At 44.0% G+C, this 14,429-nt stretch overlaps 1 protein-coding gene and 1 long non-coding RNA gene across 3 annotated transcripts in view; one reads left to right on the plus strand and one right to left on the minus strand.

Annotated features, from left to right (window-relative positions):
• Window positions 1-1,374: 1,374 nt before the first annotated feature.
• On the plus strand, window positions 1,375-2,132 carry LOC311006679. Its single transcript, XR_014596384.1, has 3 exons — window positions 1,375-1,500; window positions 1,889-1,976; window positions 2,058-2,132. It is a non-coding gene; the product is annotated as an uncharacterized lncRNA (long non-coding RNA).
• A 204-nt stretch (window positions 2,133-2,336) lies between these two features.
• Window positions 2,337-14,429, minus strand: part of eps8a (EGFR pathway substrate 8a, signaling adaptor) — a 48,735-nt gene continuing 36,642 nt past the window's right edge. For both annotated transcript variants that reach the window (XM_083999511.1, XM_083999512.1), the window contains exons 16-21: window positions 14,306-14,417; window positions 13,194-13,334; window positions 11,179-11,458; window positions 10,100-10,283; window positions 7,936-8,068; window positions 2,337-2,469 (exon numbers count right to left, since the gene is read on the minus strand). In XM_083999511.1, the coding sequence (XP_083855637.1) occupies window positions 2,359-2,469; window positions 7,936-8,068; window positions 10,100-10,283; window positions 11,179-11,458; window positions 13,194-13,334; window positions 14,306-14,417 (961 nt within the window). In that variant the 3' untranslated portion in view covers window positions 2,337-2,358. The remainder of the gene's footprint in view (window positions 2,470-7,935; window positions 8,069-10,099; window positions 10,284-11,178; window positions 11,459-13,193; window positions 13,335-14,305; window positions 14,418-14,429) is intronic.

The raw sequence follows: 14,429 nt of genomic DNA on the forward strand, positions 1-14,429 counted from the left end.
GGAGAAGTTTCAGAGTCCTCAGTGGCTTCTCTGAGAAAGACACACCAAAAAACATCCAAATACCTCCATGCTGCTCGTATGTAATGTCCCTCTTGTATTGAAGCCCCGACATGAGAAATTGTTCCGAAGTCTATATTTTAAGCTTGTTTGTAGCGGAAGCTCCCAGTGTTTTCGCGAGATTTGCACTGACACAGGAAGAGCAGTGAACTGAGACACTGGGAGCTTCTGCTACAAACAAGCTTAAAATATAGACTTATTTCATTTTTTCGGAACAATTTCTCATGTCGGGGCTTCAATACCAGAGGGACATTACATACGAGCAGCATGGAGGTATTTGGATGTTTTTTGGTGTGTCTTTTTGTTACGAAGACAGTTGGTATCCATTTGCAACCGTCATATGGACATGCACTGCTACGCCGAGACCCCCTGTAACTCAGAGAAGCCACGGAGGACTCTGAAACTTCTCCCAGCCCTTAGTCCACATGAGGGGGAGGAGGAGATAATGAGTGACATTTCAATTTTTGAGTGAACTATCCCTTTAAATCACTGTTTCTGTCACTTCCTGCTGGTTTTTCACATTGAAAGCCTCAAGGGAAAGAGAGCAATTATTCCAGGACTTTTATTATGAAAACACCAGAGCAGGAAGTAGATGTCAGGGACAGAAACAGGGCGGAGTCTCTACGGGAGAAGAGAATTTACAGAAACGACCAGATTCTGATTTTATGAATCAACTTTTTTTCCTTCTGATGAAAATTTGACAAAGTTTTTGTAAATGCTTACTTTTGGTTTTATGACATGAAAAACAAACAAGTTCAAAAGTTTGGCTCCAAATTTAGACGAGTTCGAACAAGCCTGTTCACGTCCGACAACTTTTGACCTCTTTAAAAACCACTGAACTGATCCCGAACCAGTTGAGAAACGTCTACGTTTTATTATTGTGCAAAGATGCCGATCGATAATCTATCATCAGTTATTGATCCTTTCTGATTGATTCACTAAATCTAAACCACATGAGTCACAAATCACATAAACTTCTTCAGCTCCTGTTGATCAGTTCTATCGTTAATGAGGTTATTAAATAAACTGATCAATATATCTATGAATATTAGCATTCTGTCTCTGGGCTCCAACAATCTGAAATTTACACATAATTATTATTTTCTATTAATCAATAATTCAACTCCTACAACAACATGTTCCACCTGCAGCTCAGTTTGTGTCTCGGTCATCAAACGTCTGGTTTTACGCTTCTGTGACTTTGTGATGTCACAGAAGTGTTTTATTCTGAAATCTGCTCTGTTTTTATTGGATCGTTCAGAAAACGGTCAGCCAATCAGAAGAGAAGCTCAGAGCCTCCTCCTCTCTTCTGATTGGCCGACACTGATCTCCAGAGAGAAGCTGAGACACAAACTGCTGCTGCTTCTCCTCACGTTAATACTGAGCGGCTTCGCTTTGTACAAACACACCGAGGAGCTCAGCTGAACTTCAGCTGAACTTTAGGTGATTCAGCTCAGCTTCAGCTAAACTTCAACAGAACTTCAGGTGATTCAGCTCAGCTTCAGCTGAAGTTGAGCTTCAGGTGAACCTTGGGTGAGCTTCAGCTGAATTTCAGCTCAACTTCAGTTGAGCTTTAGGGTGAACTTCAGCTGAGCTTCAGCTGAATTTCAGCTAAACTTCAGGTGAGCTTCAGCTGAACTTCAGCTGAGCTTCAGCTGAACTTCAAGTGAACTTCAGGTGAGCTTCAGATGAACTTCAGCTGAGCTTCAGCTGAACTTCAAGTGAACTTCAGGTGAGCTTCAGCTGAACTTCAGCTGAGCTTCAGCTGAACTTCAAGTGAACTTCAGGTGAGCTTCAGATGAACTTCAGCTAAACTTCAGGAGAGCTTCAGGTGAACTTCAGCTGAACTTCAGCTGAACTTCAGGTGAACTTCAGATGAACTTCAGCTAAACTTCAGCTGAGCTTCAGCTGAACTTCAGGTGATTCAGCAAAGCTTCAGCTGAAGTTGAGCTTCAGATGAACTTCAGCTAAACTTCAGCTGAACCTCAGATGAACTTCAGCTGAACTTCTGGTGAACCTCAGGTGAGCTTCAGGCAAACATGGCGGCGTGTTCTCTGATCATATCGGACGTCCTCGGCCCTGTCTCTGTCTCTGTTTCTGTTGCTATGGAGACGAGCTGAGGAGTTCCTGCCGCCGCCGCATGATCTCCACGAACTCGGCGTGGTCGGCCGCCGCCTGAGGGTCAGAGGGCGAGAAAACAGCTGCAGATTCACCAATTAAAAAAAACAAAGGGGGGTGGGGAGTGGGGAGGGGTGGGCAGAGGAGGGGGCGGGGCCTGAGGGGGGGCGGGGCCTGAGCAGCTCAGTGGGCGGAGCCTTCGTCAAAAGACTCCACCCCCGAGTCACAGGTGGTCGCTGCCAGTTTCTCCTGTCGCCTCCTCATGATCTCCTGCAGCTCTGAGCCTGAACTCCTCTGGAGAGAGAACAGAGACACAAACAACAACACACAGCTGGTTAGAAAACTACACAAACAAACATGTTGTTGTTGTTGTTGCTGTTATTGTTGTTGATCTCGGGAGACTCTCGTGAAACCACCATCATCATCATCTTCATCTTGATCCACATGTTCTGTTCAAATAGTGAAGGAGTTGTTTCCTGTGTGAGGCTCATTGTGTTTTTACAGGTTTTATTGATCAGTTAATGTTATTAAAGGGATACGCCAACATTTTTTTTTTGTGTCTTGCTTCACTACCGAGTCCATGACCAGCAGATAGACACCATCCTTTCCACTGTGCGTGCAGTAACAAGGGAGATAGAGCCGTATCACCCGTAATTAGCTTAGCTCAAACACTAGAAGTGTATGGGTAGTGTTAGCCTGCCTCCTACCTAAAGTCGCTAATTAGCTTAGCTCAAACGCTGGAAGTGTATAGGTAGTGTTAGCCTGCCTCCACCTAAAGTCGCTAATTAGCTTAGCTCAAACGCTGGAAGTGTATGGGTAGTGTTAGCCTGCCTCCACCAAAAGTCGCTAATTAGCTTAGCTCAAACGCTGGAAGTGTATAGGTAGTGTTAGCCTGCCTCCTACCTAAAGTCGCTAATTAGCTTAGCTCAAACACTGGAAGTGTATGGGTAGTGTTAGCCGATCTTCGTCTCAGAGCTGACAAAACTCTCCGGTAAGGCATCTTGAGCGGTCAAATGCCGCTAACGGGACGAGATCAGTCAAAACGGAGGGTTCAAGCAAAGACGCTTTATTTTGGTTCAAGCTAGCTACATCGAGGGTAGGTTAGCTTCCTGTTTCAAAGTAAAAGCACGAATTCTATCGTCATGGTTTTCTGTATGTAACGGGCAACGGGTGTTTTATTTTGTGAAAGTAACCGGAAGTGCGTTGGTCACAACAGCTAGCTTGAGTAGCGTCCAAAATAGTAAACAGCTGGTATTTAGACAAATTAACGACACACTGCTGATCTAAACGGCTACTTTCTCGCCTAAACATGTTTGAAATGTTGATAAAGTGATATATTTACAGAGTTTAGAGCTAAAATGAAATCAGCTTCTGACTCGGGTAGGAGGCAGGCTAACACTACCTATACACTTCCAGTGTTTGAGCTAAGCTAATTAGCGACTTTAGGTGGAGGCAGGCTAACACTACCCATACACGTCCAGTGTTTGAGCTAAGCTAACTAGCGACTTTAGGTAGGAGGCAGGCTAACACTACCCATACACTTCCAGTGTTTGAGCTAAGCTAATTATAGCGATACGGCTCTATCTCCCTTGTTACTGCACGCACAGTGGAAAGGATGGTGTCTATCTGCTGGTCATGGACTCGGGAGTGAGGCAAGACACGAAAAAAAAAATGTTGGCGTATCCCTTTAATGTGTGGGTAGTGATTGGTCAGTTCCTCTCGTCACAGCTCGTCCATTGATCAGGAGGCCGCGGGTTCGATTCCCTGTTCCTCTAATGTGCAGTGTTTTCCTAACAGAGGCGGTTCTGCCCTGTGATTGGCTCATTCTAACCTCCTACAGAACCAGGCCACACCCTCGGCTACCTCGCTACAGTGTGATGTCATACATCCTCAGTTCTGATTGGTCCTATCGGTCCCTCGAGAGTCTCCCCTCGACCTGCGAGCATCTACTGAGCTGCTGCTGCTGCTGCTGCCGGCGCTTCGCTGCTCCACTCGAAGATTTCCTGAGAAAATCTTGTGGGCGTGGCCGAGGTCACATGACTCACGCTGCTGCTGCTGCTGCTGCTGCTGCTGCTGCTGCTGTGGAGGAGGACGTCTACGCCGAGTCAGGGTGCATGCTGGGTAACGGACCCACACCTGACACCGGTCACACAAACATCAGCTGGACTCGTTTAACCAAACTGATACGACTGATAATCAATCAGCAAACAAAACAAACACAGATCAATCAAAAATTAATAATACTAGAGCAGTGTAACAGAGAGTAAGGACAGCATTGGTCCAATGGAAGCGCCTCCTGGTGGAGGAATATGGGTATTGCTAAAGCGCCCCAGAGCTGACATCTCTGCATTGTTGGTGAATGAGCAAGTGTGGTGTTTTCAATAATTTAAGGACATTTATAGATAAAGTCGCTTATAGATAGTTAATAGCATCATTGAGGATCCCCATATCTTGCAACTAGGGGCGCATGAGGCTTACCACGGGAGTCAATGGTGGTGTCCTTACTCTCTTTTACAGTGCTCTAAATAATACTAAATAAATAATCACATTTTGTTTTAAAAAAGCATAAATATTTAATTTTGCCTTTGATTTCTGTGTTTGTTTCATTTCTGTGTGACGAGCGGCAGGTGGACAGGAGTTTGTTTTTTACAACCTGGTGGTAAAAACTAAAAACTGAAACATCTGGTTGTAAAAAACTAAAATATTTGTATCTACGTTTTACTGTGACTCAGTAAATGGGAGGAGCTATTAGGGACAATAGTTAGCTTAGCTTAGCTTAGCTTAGCATAGCTCTGAGTAGCAATCAAGCTAACACACACAGAACTTGTTCCAGCCAATAACAGATCTACTTCCTGGTGTCTACAGGGTCAGAGGGCGCAGGAGGTGGGGGGGGTCAAAGGTCAACAGGAAGTGGGTCATTCTGGAGCTGGTTCATTCACGGAGTTTAAGGTGGAATTACAAGGAAGGGAGACAAATGGTGCTGGTGCTACCTTAAGATGCTGCTGAACATGAAACGACTGGAGCCTCGTTCTGACGGCCAGAATCAGAACCAGAACTCATGAACATCCGTTTACAATCAGGTCCAAAGTCCAAAGTCCAGATCAGTCAAAGGGACTTCCTGTTCTACAAGTCAAGACGTGGATCAAGACCAAGGCTGTGTCCTAATCCCCCCCTACTCACCATATAGTGACCACGCCATTTTGTAGTGGTGTCCGAATGTTTAGTGATTATTAGTCACTATATAGTGACTGAATCTATCCCACAATTCACCGCCAAATGAAGTGAACATCCGATGGTCACTAACCGGAGCAAGATATCCCATCATGCATTGTGGTCACGGATCGACGCCATTAACACACCGGCCCAGAACGACCGGTGTAGCTACCAAATAAATGAAGTAGTGACCGGTGTAGCTACCAAATAAATGCAGTAGTGACCGGTGTAGCTACCAAATAAATGCAGTAGTGACCAGTGTAGCTACCAAATAAATGCAGTAGTGACCGGTGTAGCTACCAAATAAATGCAGTAGTGACCGGTGTAGCTACCAAATAAATGAAGTAGTGACCGGTGTAGCTACCAAATAAATGCAAGTAGTGACCGGTGTAGCTACCAAATAAATGAAGTAGTGACCGGTGTAGCTACCAAATAAATGCAAGTAGCGACCGGTGTAGCTACCAAATAAATGCAAGTAGTGACCGGTGTAGCTACCAAATAAATGCAAGTAGTGACCGGTGTAGCTACCAAATAAATGCAGTAGTGACCGGTGTAGCTACCAAATAAATGAAGTAGTGACCGGTGTAGCTACCAAATAAATGCAGTAGTGACCGGTGTAGCTACCAAATAAATGCAAGTAGTGACCGGTGTAGCTACCAAATAAATGCAGTAGTGACCGGTGTAGCTACCAAATAAATGCAGTAGTGCAGCAGCCTCAATAAATGTGTCCAGCTGCCAGAGTTGTCCGGTCGCGGCTTCCACAGACTCCCACAACAAACGTCAGAGCAAATTTCCTAACAAGTGTTATAAGCTGACCAGAGACTCTGGATAGCGAGACTAATTTCTGTTAGCCTGTCTATGGTGTTTTACATTGTACGTTAGCATTAAGCTAGCAGACTTTATGCTTAGTTGTGACACTGGCTGTGTGTGTTTTGAACGTTGTTTCAAACTATGTGGGTTTGATTGAACATCTTTGATGCTTAAATATATATATATTACCGCTTAATATATTGCTTTACTCCTCTTTTTATGTTGCTACACCGCCCGTTACCATGGTTGTATCCATGGTACCAACACCGGCCGTTACGATCGCGGTCAGAACGTTTTAACTACGCGACGTAATACGCCATTAACTGTGCGGCGGAGTAGTGTCCGAAAGTGTTTTTTTATTTGACCAGTGAGTCACTATATTGAATTCACTATATAGTGAGTAGGGAGGAGGGAATGAGGGAGGGGTTTAGGACACAACCCAGGTCGTCCAAACAGCATCAGGAGGACACGTTGGTCCCAATTAAGACCAGCAAGTCCAAAATCAAGTCCCAAGTTAAGACCCTTAAGTCTCAAGTCAAGTCCCAAAAGTCAAGACCTTCAAGTCCCAAGTCAAGGGTTAGTCTTGGTTTCCAAATTAAGTCAAGAACAAGTCAAGAACAGGTCCGGGTCGAGTCTGACTGGAGACCGACGAGTCCTGAGAGAAGCGACGTGATTGGACGGTTCAGGACTGCAGAGTCTGGCCAACAGAACGGAGGCTCCGCCCTCTTCGTGACATCACAATACCTTGATGAACGTGTGAACAGAGTCAGAAGATCAAAGGAGGGTCAGAAGAAAACCTGCAGGTGGAGATAGACACCACACACCAGACCTTGCCAGAGTTGGGGACAGAAACGTAAAAGACAGAGACGAGCGGCGCCGATCGATCGTCAGCTCCCACGCACAAACATGAGGCCGCCGCGTGATGGCACCAATACTCATATCTGTCCGTTGATTTATGTGTTTACTGCTGCTCATGTTTGTCTGATCAACCAATCAGATGGGAGCTCTCAGATCTGAGCATCAGCTGACATCATCCAGTGATGAGGAATCACAGGAGTATTTCAAAATAAAATCAGAGGAATATTTCAAAATAAAACGGGAAATTCATTATGATTCCCATATAGGGTAAACAAAGTATCTATCTATCTATCTATCTATCTATCTATCTATCTATCTATCTATCTATCTATCTATCTATCTATCTATCTATCTATCTATCTGTCTATCTTGGATGTAGGTATTATCTAATTTGTGAATTCATTCTTTGTAACAAGGGGTAGACAATATAAGTTTGCTTCTTTCTGCCCCCTTTCATTCAAGAGTTACAGTATTGTCATTATTTTGTATGAGTTTTATTTAATTTTTTGTTTTTATGCTCAATAAATGAATGAAATAAATAAACGTATCTATCTATCTATCTATCTATCTATCTATCTATCTATCTATCTATCTATCTATCTATCTATCTATCTATCTATCTATCTATCTATCTATCTATCTATCTATCTATCTATCTATCTATCTATCCATCTATCAATCATCCATCCTTTGTGTTGACTGAATTGTTTCTCTCACTAATAAATCATCAATAAATGCAGAAACTTCATCCATAACCAATAACTCCACAGTTTCTACAGTTCTCTGATTTACTGGTTAGATATGATGTCACTGTGATGTCACTGTGATGTCACTGTGATGTCACTGCAGCTCCGTGTCAGAGTGTGAAGCTCCACCCACCTCCAGCGCCGCCTTCTGCACCGTGACCTGGCTGAAGACTCGCGCTCCGTCGTCGGGACAAACCGTCCTCAGCTCCTCTTTGTTGAGAGAGAAGAGCTGAGCGCCGGTCAGGACGCCCAGGCTGGTGATGGTGCTGCAGCGGGACAGGAAGCTCTGATTATCTCATAGTACTCATGTTGACAGGGACGGTGCTTCAGAGTTAGCTCGTGGCTAATGTGTTAAAGGGATAGTTCACCCAAAATTCAAATTTCACTCATTATCTCCTCCCCCTCATGTGGACTATTAAGGGCTGGGAGAAGTTTCAGAGTCCTCCGTGGCTTCTCTGAGTTACAGGGGGTCTCGGCGTAGCAGTGCATGTCCATATAACGGTTGCAAATGGATACCAACTGTCTTCGTAACAAAAAGACACACCAAAAAACATCCAAATACCTCCATGCTGCTCGTATGTAATGTCCCTCTGGTATTGAAGCCCCGAAATGAGAAATTGTCCCGAAAAAAAGTCTAGGAAGAGGACGGACCAGGATCAAGCTTGAAATATAGACTTATTTATTCTTTTTCGGGACAATTTCGCATTTGTCGGGGCTTCAATACAAGAGGGACATTACATACGAGCAACATGGAGGTATCTGGATGTTTTTTGGTGTGTCTTTTTGTTATGAAGACAGTTGGTATCCATTTGCAACCGTCATATGGACATGCACTGCTACGCCGAGACCCCCTGTAACTCAGAGAAGCCACGGAGGACTCTGAAACTTCTCCCAGCCCTTAGTCCACATGAGGGGGAGTAGGAGATCATGAGTGAAATTTCAATTTTGGGTGAACTATCCCTTTATCTTCCTGCACAGGTAAAGCAGACAGTTCAAATGTCTGGTGAGTGAGTCCAGAGCTGTGTCAGTGTGAATCCTTCCATGAGTCACTGTCATGTAGTTTACTATCTACTCTAACTCGGGTGCATTTACATTTGTTTTTTTACAATGTTTTATTAATGTACATTGTCCCTTGTAAATACCGAAACTGAAACTGAAACCTCCTCTTTCTCTATAGTAGTAGTAGTATATATCTATATACTATATTCTGCTCCGTAGCCCAGACCAGATCATTGCGGGTTGGAAGTTTCCATCGTTCCACACTCAACTCTCTGACCGTTACGAGTGAAACCATCCAGGTTCTGACAGTTCACTGTGTTTTGACTCGTCAGTGTGAACGAGTCACAGTAGTTGGGTTTCCATCCAAATGTATCGAATTTAAGAGCGGATTTGGTGAAAATGTGCAAAAAGCAAATGCGAATTTATGCCCGTTTCCATTCGTTATTGTTTTGCGATTATTGGGAGAAGAAGAGTGCGCCGTGAGATTACGTCATAAGAGAGCGTGAATGAGTCCAACAGTTGACACTCAGCTGACACTCAACATCATGGACAATTTACGTACTTTCCGGACTATAGACGCACCTGTATAAGCCGCACCAGCTAAATGTTAAAAGAAAATACATCTACAGTATATCGGCTGCACTTGAATATAAGCTGCAGGTTTTCATGTTGTAACATGAGATATTTCCACAGAAAGACAGTAGGAACTGTGACAGTCTGTTCTGGTTCCGCTCCTCTCCTCCATGTGCATCTGTTGACAACGAAGCCGGAGAAACATCAATAAATGTAGCGGTGGAAAACGTTACATAACATATACGATGTTACGACGTGTGTGTTTGTTTAGTCTGAACCGTCATGAACAAAACGTTGCGGGTTACGGAGCGTTTGTGTTGCGGTGCAGAGGAGAGCTGGGACACCGGGGCGTCGCTGGGTGAAGTCCAGCAGCTTCACCCACAAACTCTGCCTCAATTCACATAATCTGTTTCCATAACAAAAAGTCGCATTTTCCTTCAATCGATACGCTGACAACCCCCCCCCCCCCAAAGTGTAAAAACTTTTATGCGCATTTACTGCCTTTTTTAGAATTTCTGGCGTTTCCATCCAAATATTTGTTTGCAATTTTTAAAAATGCGAATAAAAAAAGGTGGATGGAAACGCAACTATAGAGTGTGAGTATGAAAGGATTCAGACTGAGACACAGTCCTGGTGTGTGTGTGTGTGTGTGTGTGTGTGTGTGTGTGTGTGTGTGTGTGTGTGTGTGTGTGTGTGTGTGTGTGTGTGTGTCCAGTGGGACTCACACGGGGCTGAAGCCCTTGGCCTCCAGCCAGCTCCTCACGTCCTCGGGCGAGGAGTCGTAGGTGATGCTGACGGCCGGGATGCTGCTGCTGCGAGACGAAGCCTGGAACTTCTTCTGAGCGCTGCGTCCCAGCGTCAGTCTGTGCATCAGCTCGTCCTGCACCTCCTCCATGTTGGACTTCCTCCCTGTGGACACGACCAGACCGCTCAGTTACAACCCTCCTCTCTGCTCTGCAACAACTCTAACTCTTACCAAGAATATCTGTCTCATTTCTAGTCAAAACTAACCTCATTCTACTTAAAGGGATAGTGTCATTTTTTTTAAAAGTGGGGTTGTATGATCTACAAATAGCCCCTAAGTACTTTAATTGCAGTAGAAGACTCTCTGCACTCCTCCCGTTAGCAACGCCAGCCCATAATAGCCCTGCCCAGAGATTTACAACATACAGTGTTGTGAACAGACCCAAAGAAACGGCCTATTTTCACGGCCTAAAAGAGGTTTTACCTGGAAACAAATACACAGTTCCATTGTTCGCTATAATATAATTTTTTCCAGCCCTTCAAAGTGCAGGAAAAACACAGTTTTTATTTGGACCTAACCAACTGCTGATCGGCGGGCGCTAACCCTGGGCGGAGGGATACGTGAGTTGGTTAGGTCCAAATAAAATATATAATAATAAAAGATCATACAACCCCACTTTTAAAAAATATGCTACTATCCCTTTAAAATAAGAAAAAGTATCTTGTTTTTTTCTTCACTTTTTACTTTCAATCATATTTTCACTTGAAATAAGTAGAAAAATCTGATAGTGGAGCTTCTTATTACAAGCACAAAAAACTTGCTTTCACTGGCAGATTTTTCTACTTATTTCAAGTGAAAATTAGTTTGAAACAAGTGAAAATGATCTAAAAACAAGTTCATTTTTAGGTGATGAGTCTTATTTTAAGTGGAAAGAGATTAGTTTTGACTAGAAATGAGACATTTTGACGAGAAATAAGACAAATATTCTTGGAAAGGTTTAGAGTTTTTGCAGTGTGCTCCTGGTCCTGGTCCTGGTTCTGGTTCTGGTCTCAGACTCACGGTCTCTGCCGGCCGGCCTCTGGCTCTGCTCCCTCAGCGCGACGCTGCCGTTGTCGCTGGACGTGTTGCTGTTCTGGCGGCTGACCGAGCTGCTGCTGCTGCCGGCGGCGGCGGCGGCTGCAGCGGGCGCTCTGGAGAAGGGTTTAGCGGGTTCGGCCATGGGCGGAGGCAGCGGCGGCGTGGGCAGCCGGTTGGGGGCCGGGGGCGGCGGCGTGGGGGCCGGGGGCATCGGGGTCGCCGCCGCTTTACTGGGGATGTAGTCGGTCCGGGTGGTCTGTTTCTAAAGGAGAGAGGAGTTTTATTTTGAAAGGGAAGGAGACTGCACTGCAAAAACTCAACATCTTACCAAGAATATTTGTCTCATTTCTAGTCAAAACTAATCTCTTTCCACTTTAAATAAGACTCATCACCTAAAAATTAACTTGTTTTTAGATCATTTTCACTTGTTTCAATCAAATTTTCACTTGAAATAAGTAGAAAAATCTGCCAGTGAAAGCAAGTTTTTTGTGCTTGTAATAAGAAAGAAAAACTTGCTCCACTATCAGATTTTTCTACTTATTTCAAGTGAAAATTTGATTGAAACAAGTGAAAATGATCTAAAAACAAGTTAATTTTTAGTCGATGAGTCTTATTTTAAGTGAAAGAATTTAGTTTAGACCAGAAATGAGACATTTTGACAAGAAATAAGACAAATAGTCTTGGTAAGATTTTCAGTTTTTTGCAGTGTGAGCTGCTTCCTGTTTGAGACTCAGAGCTAAAACTGTTGTCGTTTTTTACCTCGTTCAACTCTCCCAGTAATTGCTGCCGTCGTTAAAAACAAACATGGAGGTGATGAGACGGTGAAAAAAACAAACAGACAAACATTTAAAGGGATAGTTCAACATTTTGTCAAACTGGCCCATTACCATAACCCCTATAGTCATAGCAGTAGGTTCGTTACCTTTAATTGTCGGTGCAAGCTGTTTTTAGAACGGTGGAGCAGAGCCGTGAGCTGCTCAGAGCTACGCTACGGAGGCTCATTATGGGATTTCTTGGTTTCCCTCATCAAACTCATCAAATACACAATCCAACAACTCCACAACGCTCTGGTGGACAAGTTGTGAGCTGCACATTCACCACGCTATGAGATAATAACACAACGTTACCACACAGAGTTGTTTTAGAGGGAAATTCATGCAAAACCGCTGATGCACGTTGCCTTCAGGGACAGTTTTTCATCAACAGTCTCTGTATTTCCCTCTAAAACAACTCTGTGTGGTAACGTTGTGTTATTATCTCATAGCGTGGTGAATGTGCAGCTCACAACTTGTCCACCAGAGCGTTGTGGAGTTGTTGGATTGTGTATTTGATGAGTTTGATGAGGGAAACCAAGAAATCCCATAATGAGCCTCCGTAGCGTAGCTCTGAGCAGCTCACCGCTCTGCTCCGCCGTTCTAAAAATAGCTTGCACCGACAATTAAAGGTAACGAACCTACTGCTATGACTATAGCGATTGTGGCAATGAGACAATTTGCCAAAATGTTGAACTATCCCTTTAACTCCTCAACAAACTCACTGCAAAAGAAAAACTACCTGATCTACCTGAGGTCAGACCTACGGTGGCCCCCGAGGGTCAAATCACATGTTATTGATCACATGGACTGTTAGCTTAGCATTAGCTGGTGACACTTGTGTTGTGTTGTGAGTTTTTGTGATGAAGCGGCGGTGATTTGACCCTCCTGGCCACCGTAGCTCCTCCTGACTGAACTCCACACACTAACTGACCACAGCAGAGAAACAGAAACTAGAGCCGGAGGTTTGATCCAATCAGATCAGCTCTACACACTGCTACGTAGCTACGTCGCTACTGAAGCTCCTCCTACCTTAAACAACTCAAACTCCTTCTTTGGCATCATGAGCTTTAACCGGACGAAGATTCAATGGAAACAGAGACGACGTTAAAAACACACAACATGACATGAAGAGCTGCATGGCCGGTTAGCCGTAGCGGTTAGCGGTTAGCGGTAGCCTCCTACCTGGATGGTGTGGCTGTAGATCGGTTCTCCGCGGCCGGTGATGTCCACCGCTTTGGTCGCCTCCAGGATGTTGTTTGGCACGTAGCCCGACGCGCCGCAGCCGTTACGAACCTTCCACCACTGCTTCCTGTCGTCCAGCACCTGTCAGACGAGACTCAGGTCAGAAACAGGCACAGGGAACCGGTTCAAACCAGATAAAACCAGTTCAGACCAGATAAAACAATTTCAAACCAGTTTAAACCAGATAAAACCAGTCCACACCAGTTTAAACCAGATAAAAACCAGTCCACACCAGTTTAAACCAGATAAAAACCAGTCCACACCAGTTTAAACCAGATAAAACTTGGTCAAACCAGTTTAAACCAGATAAAACCAGTCCACACCAGTTTAAACCAGATAAAAACCGGTCCACACCAGTTTAAACCAGATAAAACTTGGTCAAACCAGTTTAAACCAGATAAAAACCAGTCCACACCAGTTTAAACCAGATAAAACCAGTTTGAACCAGTTCACACCAGTTTAAACCACCAGATAAAACCAGGTCAAACCAGTTTGAACCAGCTCAAACCAGTTTAAACCAGATAAAACCAGGTCAAACTAGTTTGAACCAGCTCAAACCAGTTCATACCAGATAAAACAATTTCAAACCAGTTTAAACCAGATAAAACTAGGTCAAACCAGTTTAAACCAGATAAAAACCAGTCCACACCAGTTTAAACCAGATAAAACCAGTTCACACCATTTTTATACTACCAGATAAAACCAGATCAAACCAGTTTGAACCAGCTCAAACCAGTTTAAACCAGATAAAACCAGGTCAAACTAGTTTGAACCAGCTCAAACCAGTTTAAACCAGATAAAACCATTTCAAACCAGCAGATAAAACCAGGTCAAACCATTTTTAACCAGTTCATACCAGTCTAAACCGGTTTAAACCAGCAGATAAAACCAGGTCAAACCAGTTCACAGGGGAAACAAGTCGATCAGATTATTGACGACATGATTTTATTTATTGTTTTTAGTGTTTCTAACTGTGAGAATCAAAGTAATGTTGTTTAATCGATAAACTAATTAAAACGTGTTCATGTTAATTAAGTGAAGGAGCTCGTTACCTCGACAACCTCGTCCTTCAGCACCGACAGCTCCGTGTTGTTTCTCGCCACAAAGTCGTATTTTGATTTGGCAAAGAGTTTCGTTTGGCCTCGAGCGTCTTCATCAAAACTCCTGAAATACAGT

The sequence above is a fragment of the Trachurus trachurus genome (genome assembly GCF_905171665.1).
Source record: "Trachurus trachurus genome assembly, chromosome: 23".
NCBI classification, from domain to species: domain Eukaryota; kingdom Metazoa; phylum Chordata; class Actinopteri; order Carangiformes; family Carangidae; genus Trachurus; species Trachurus trachurus.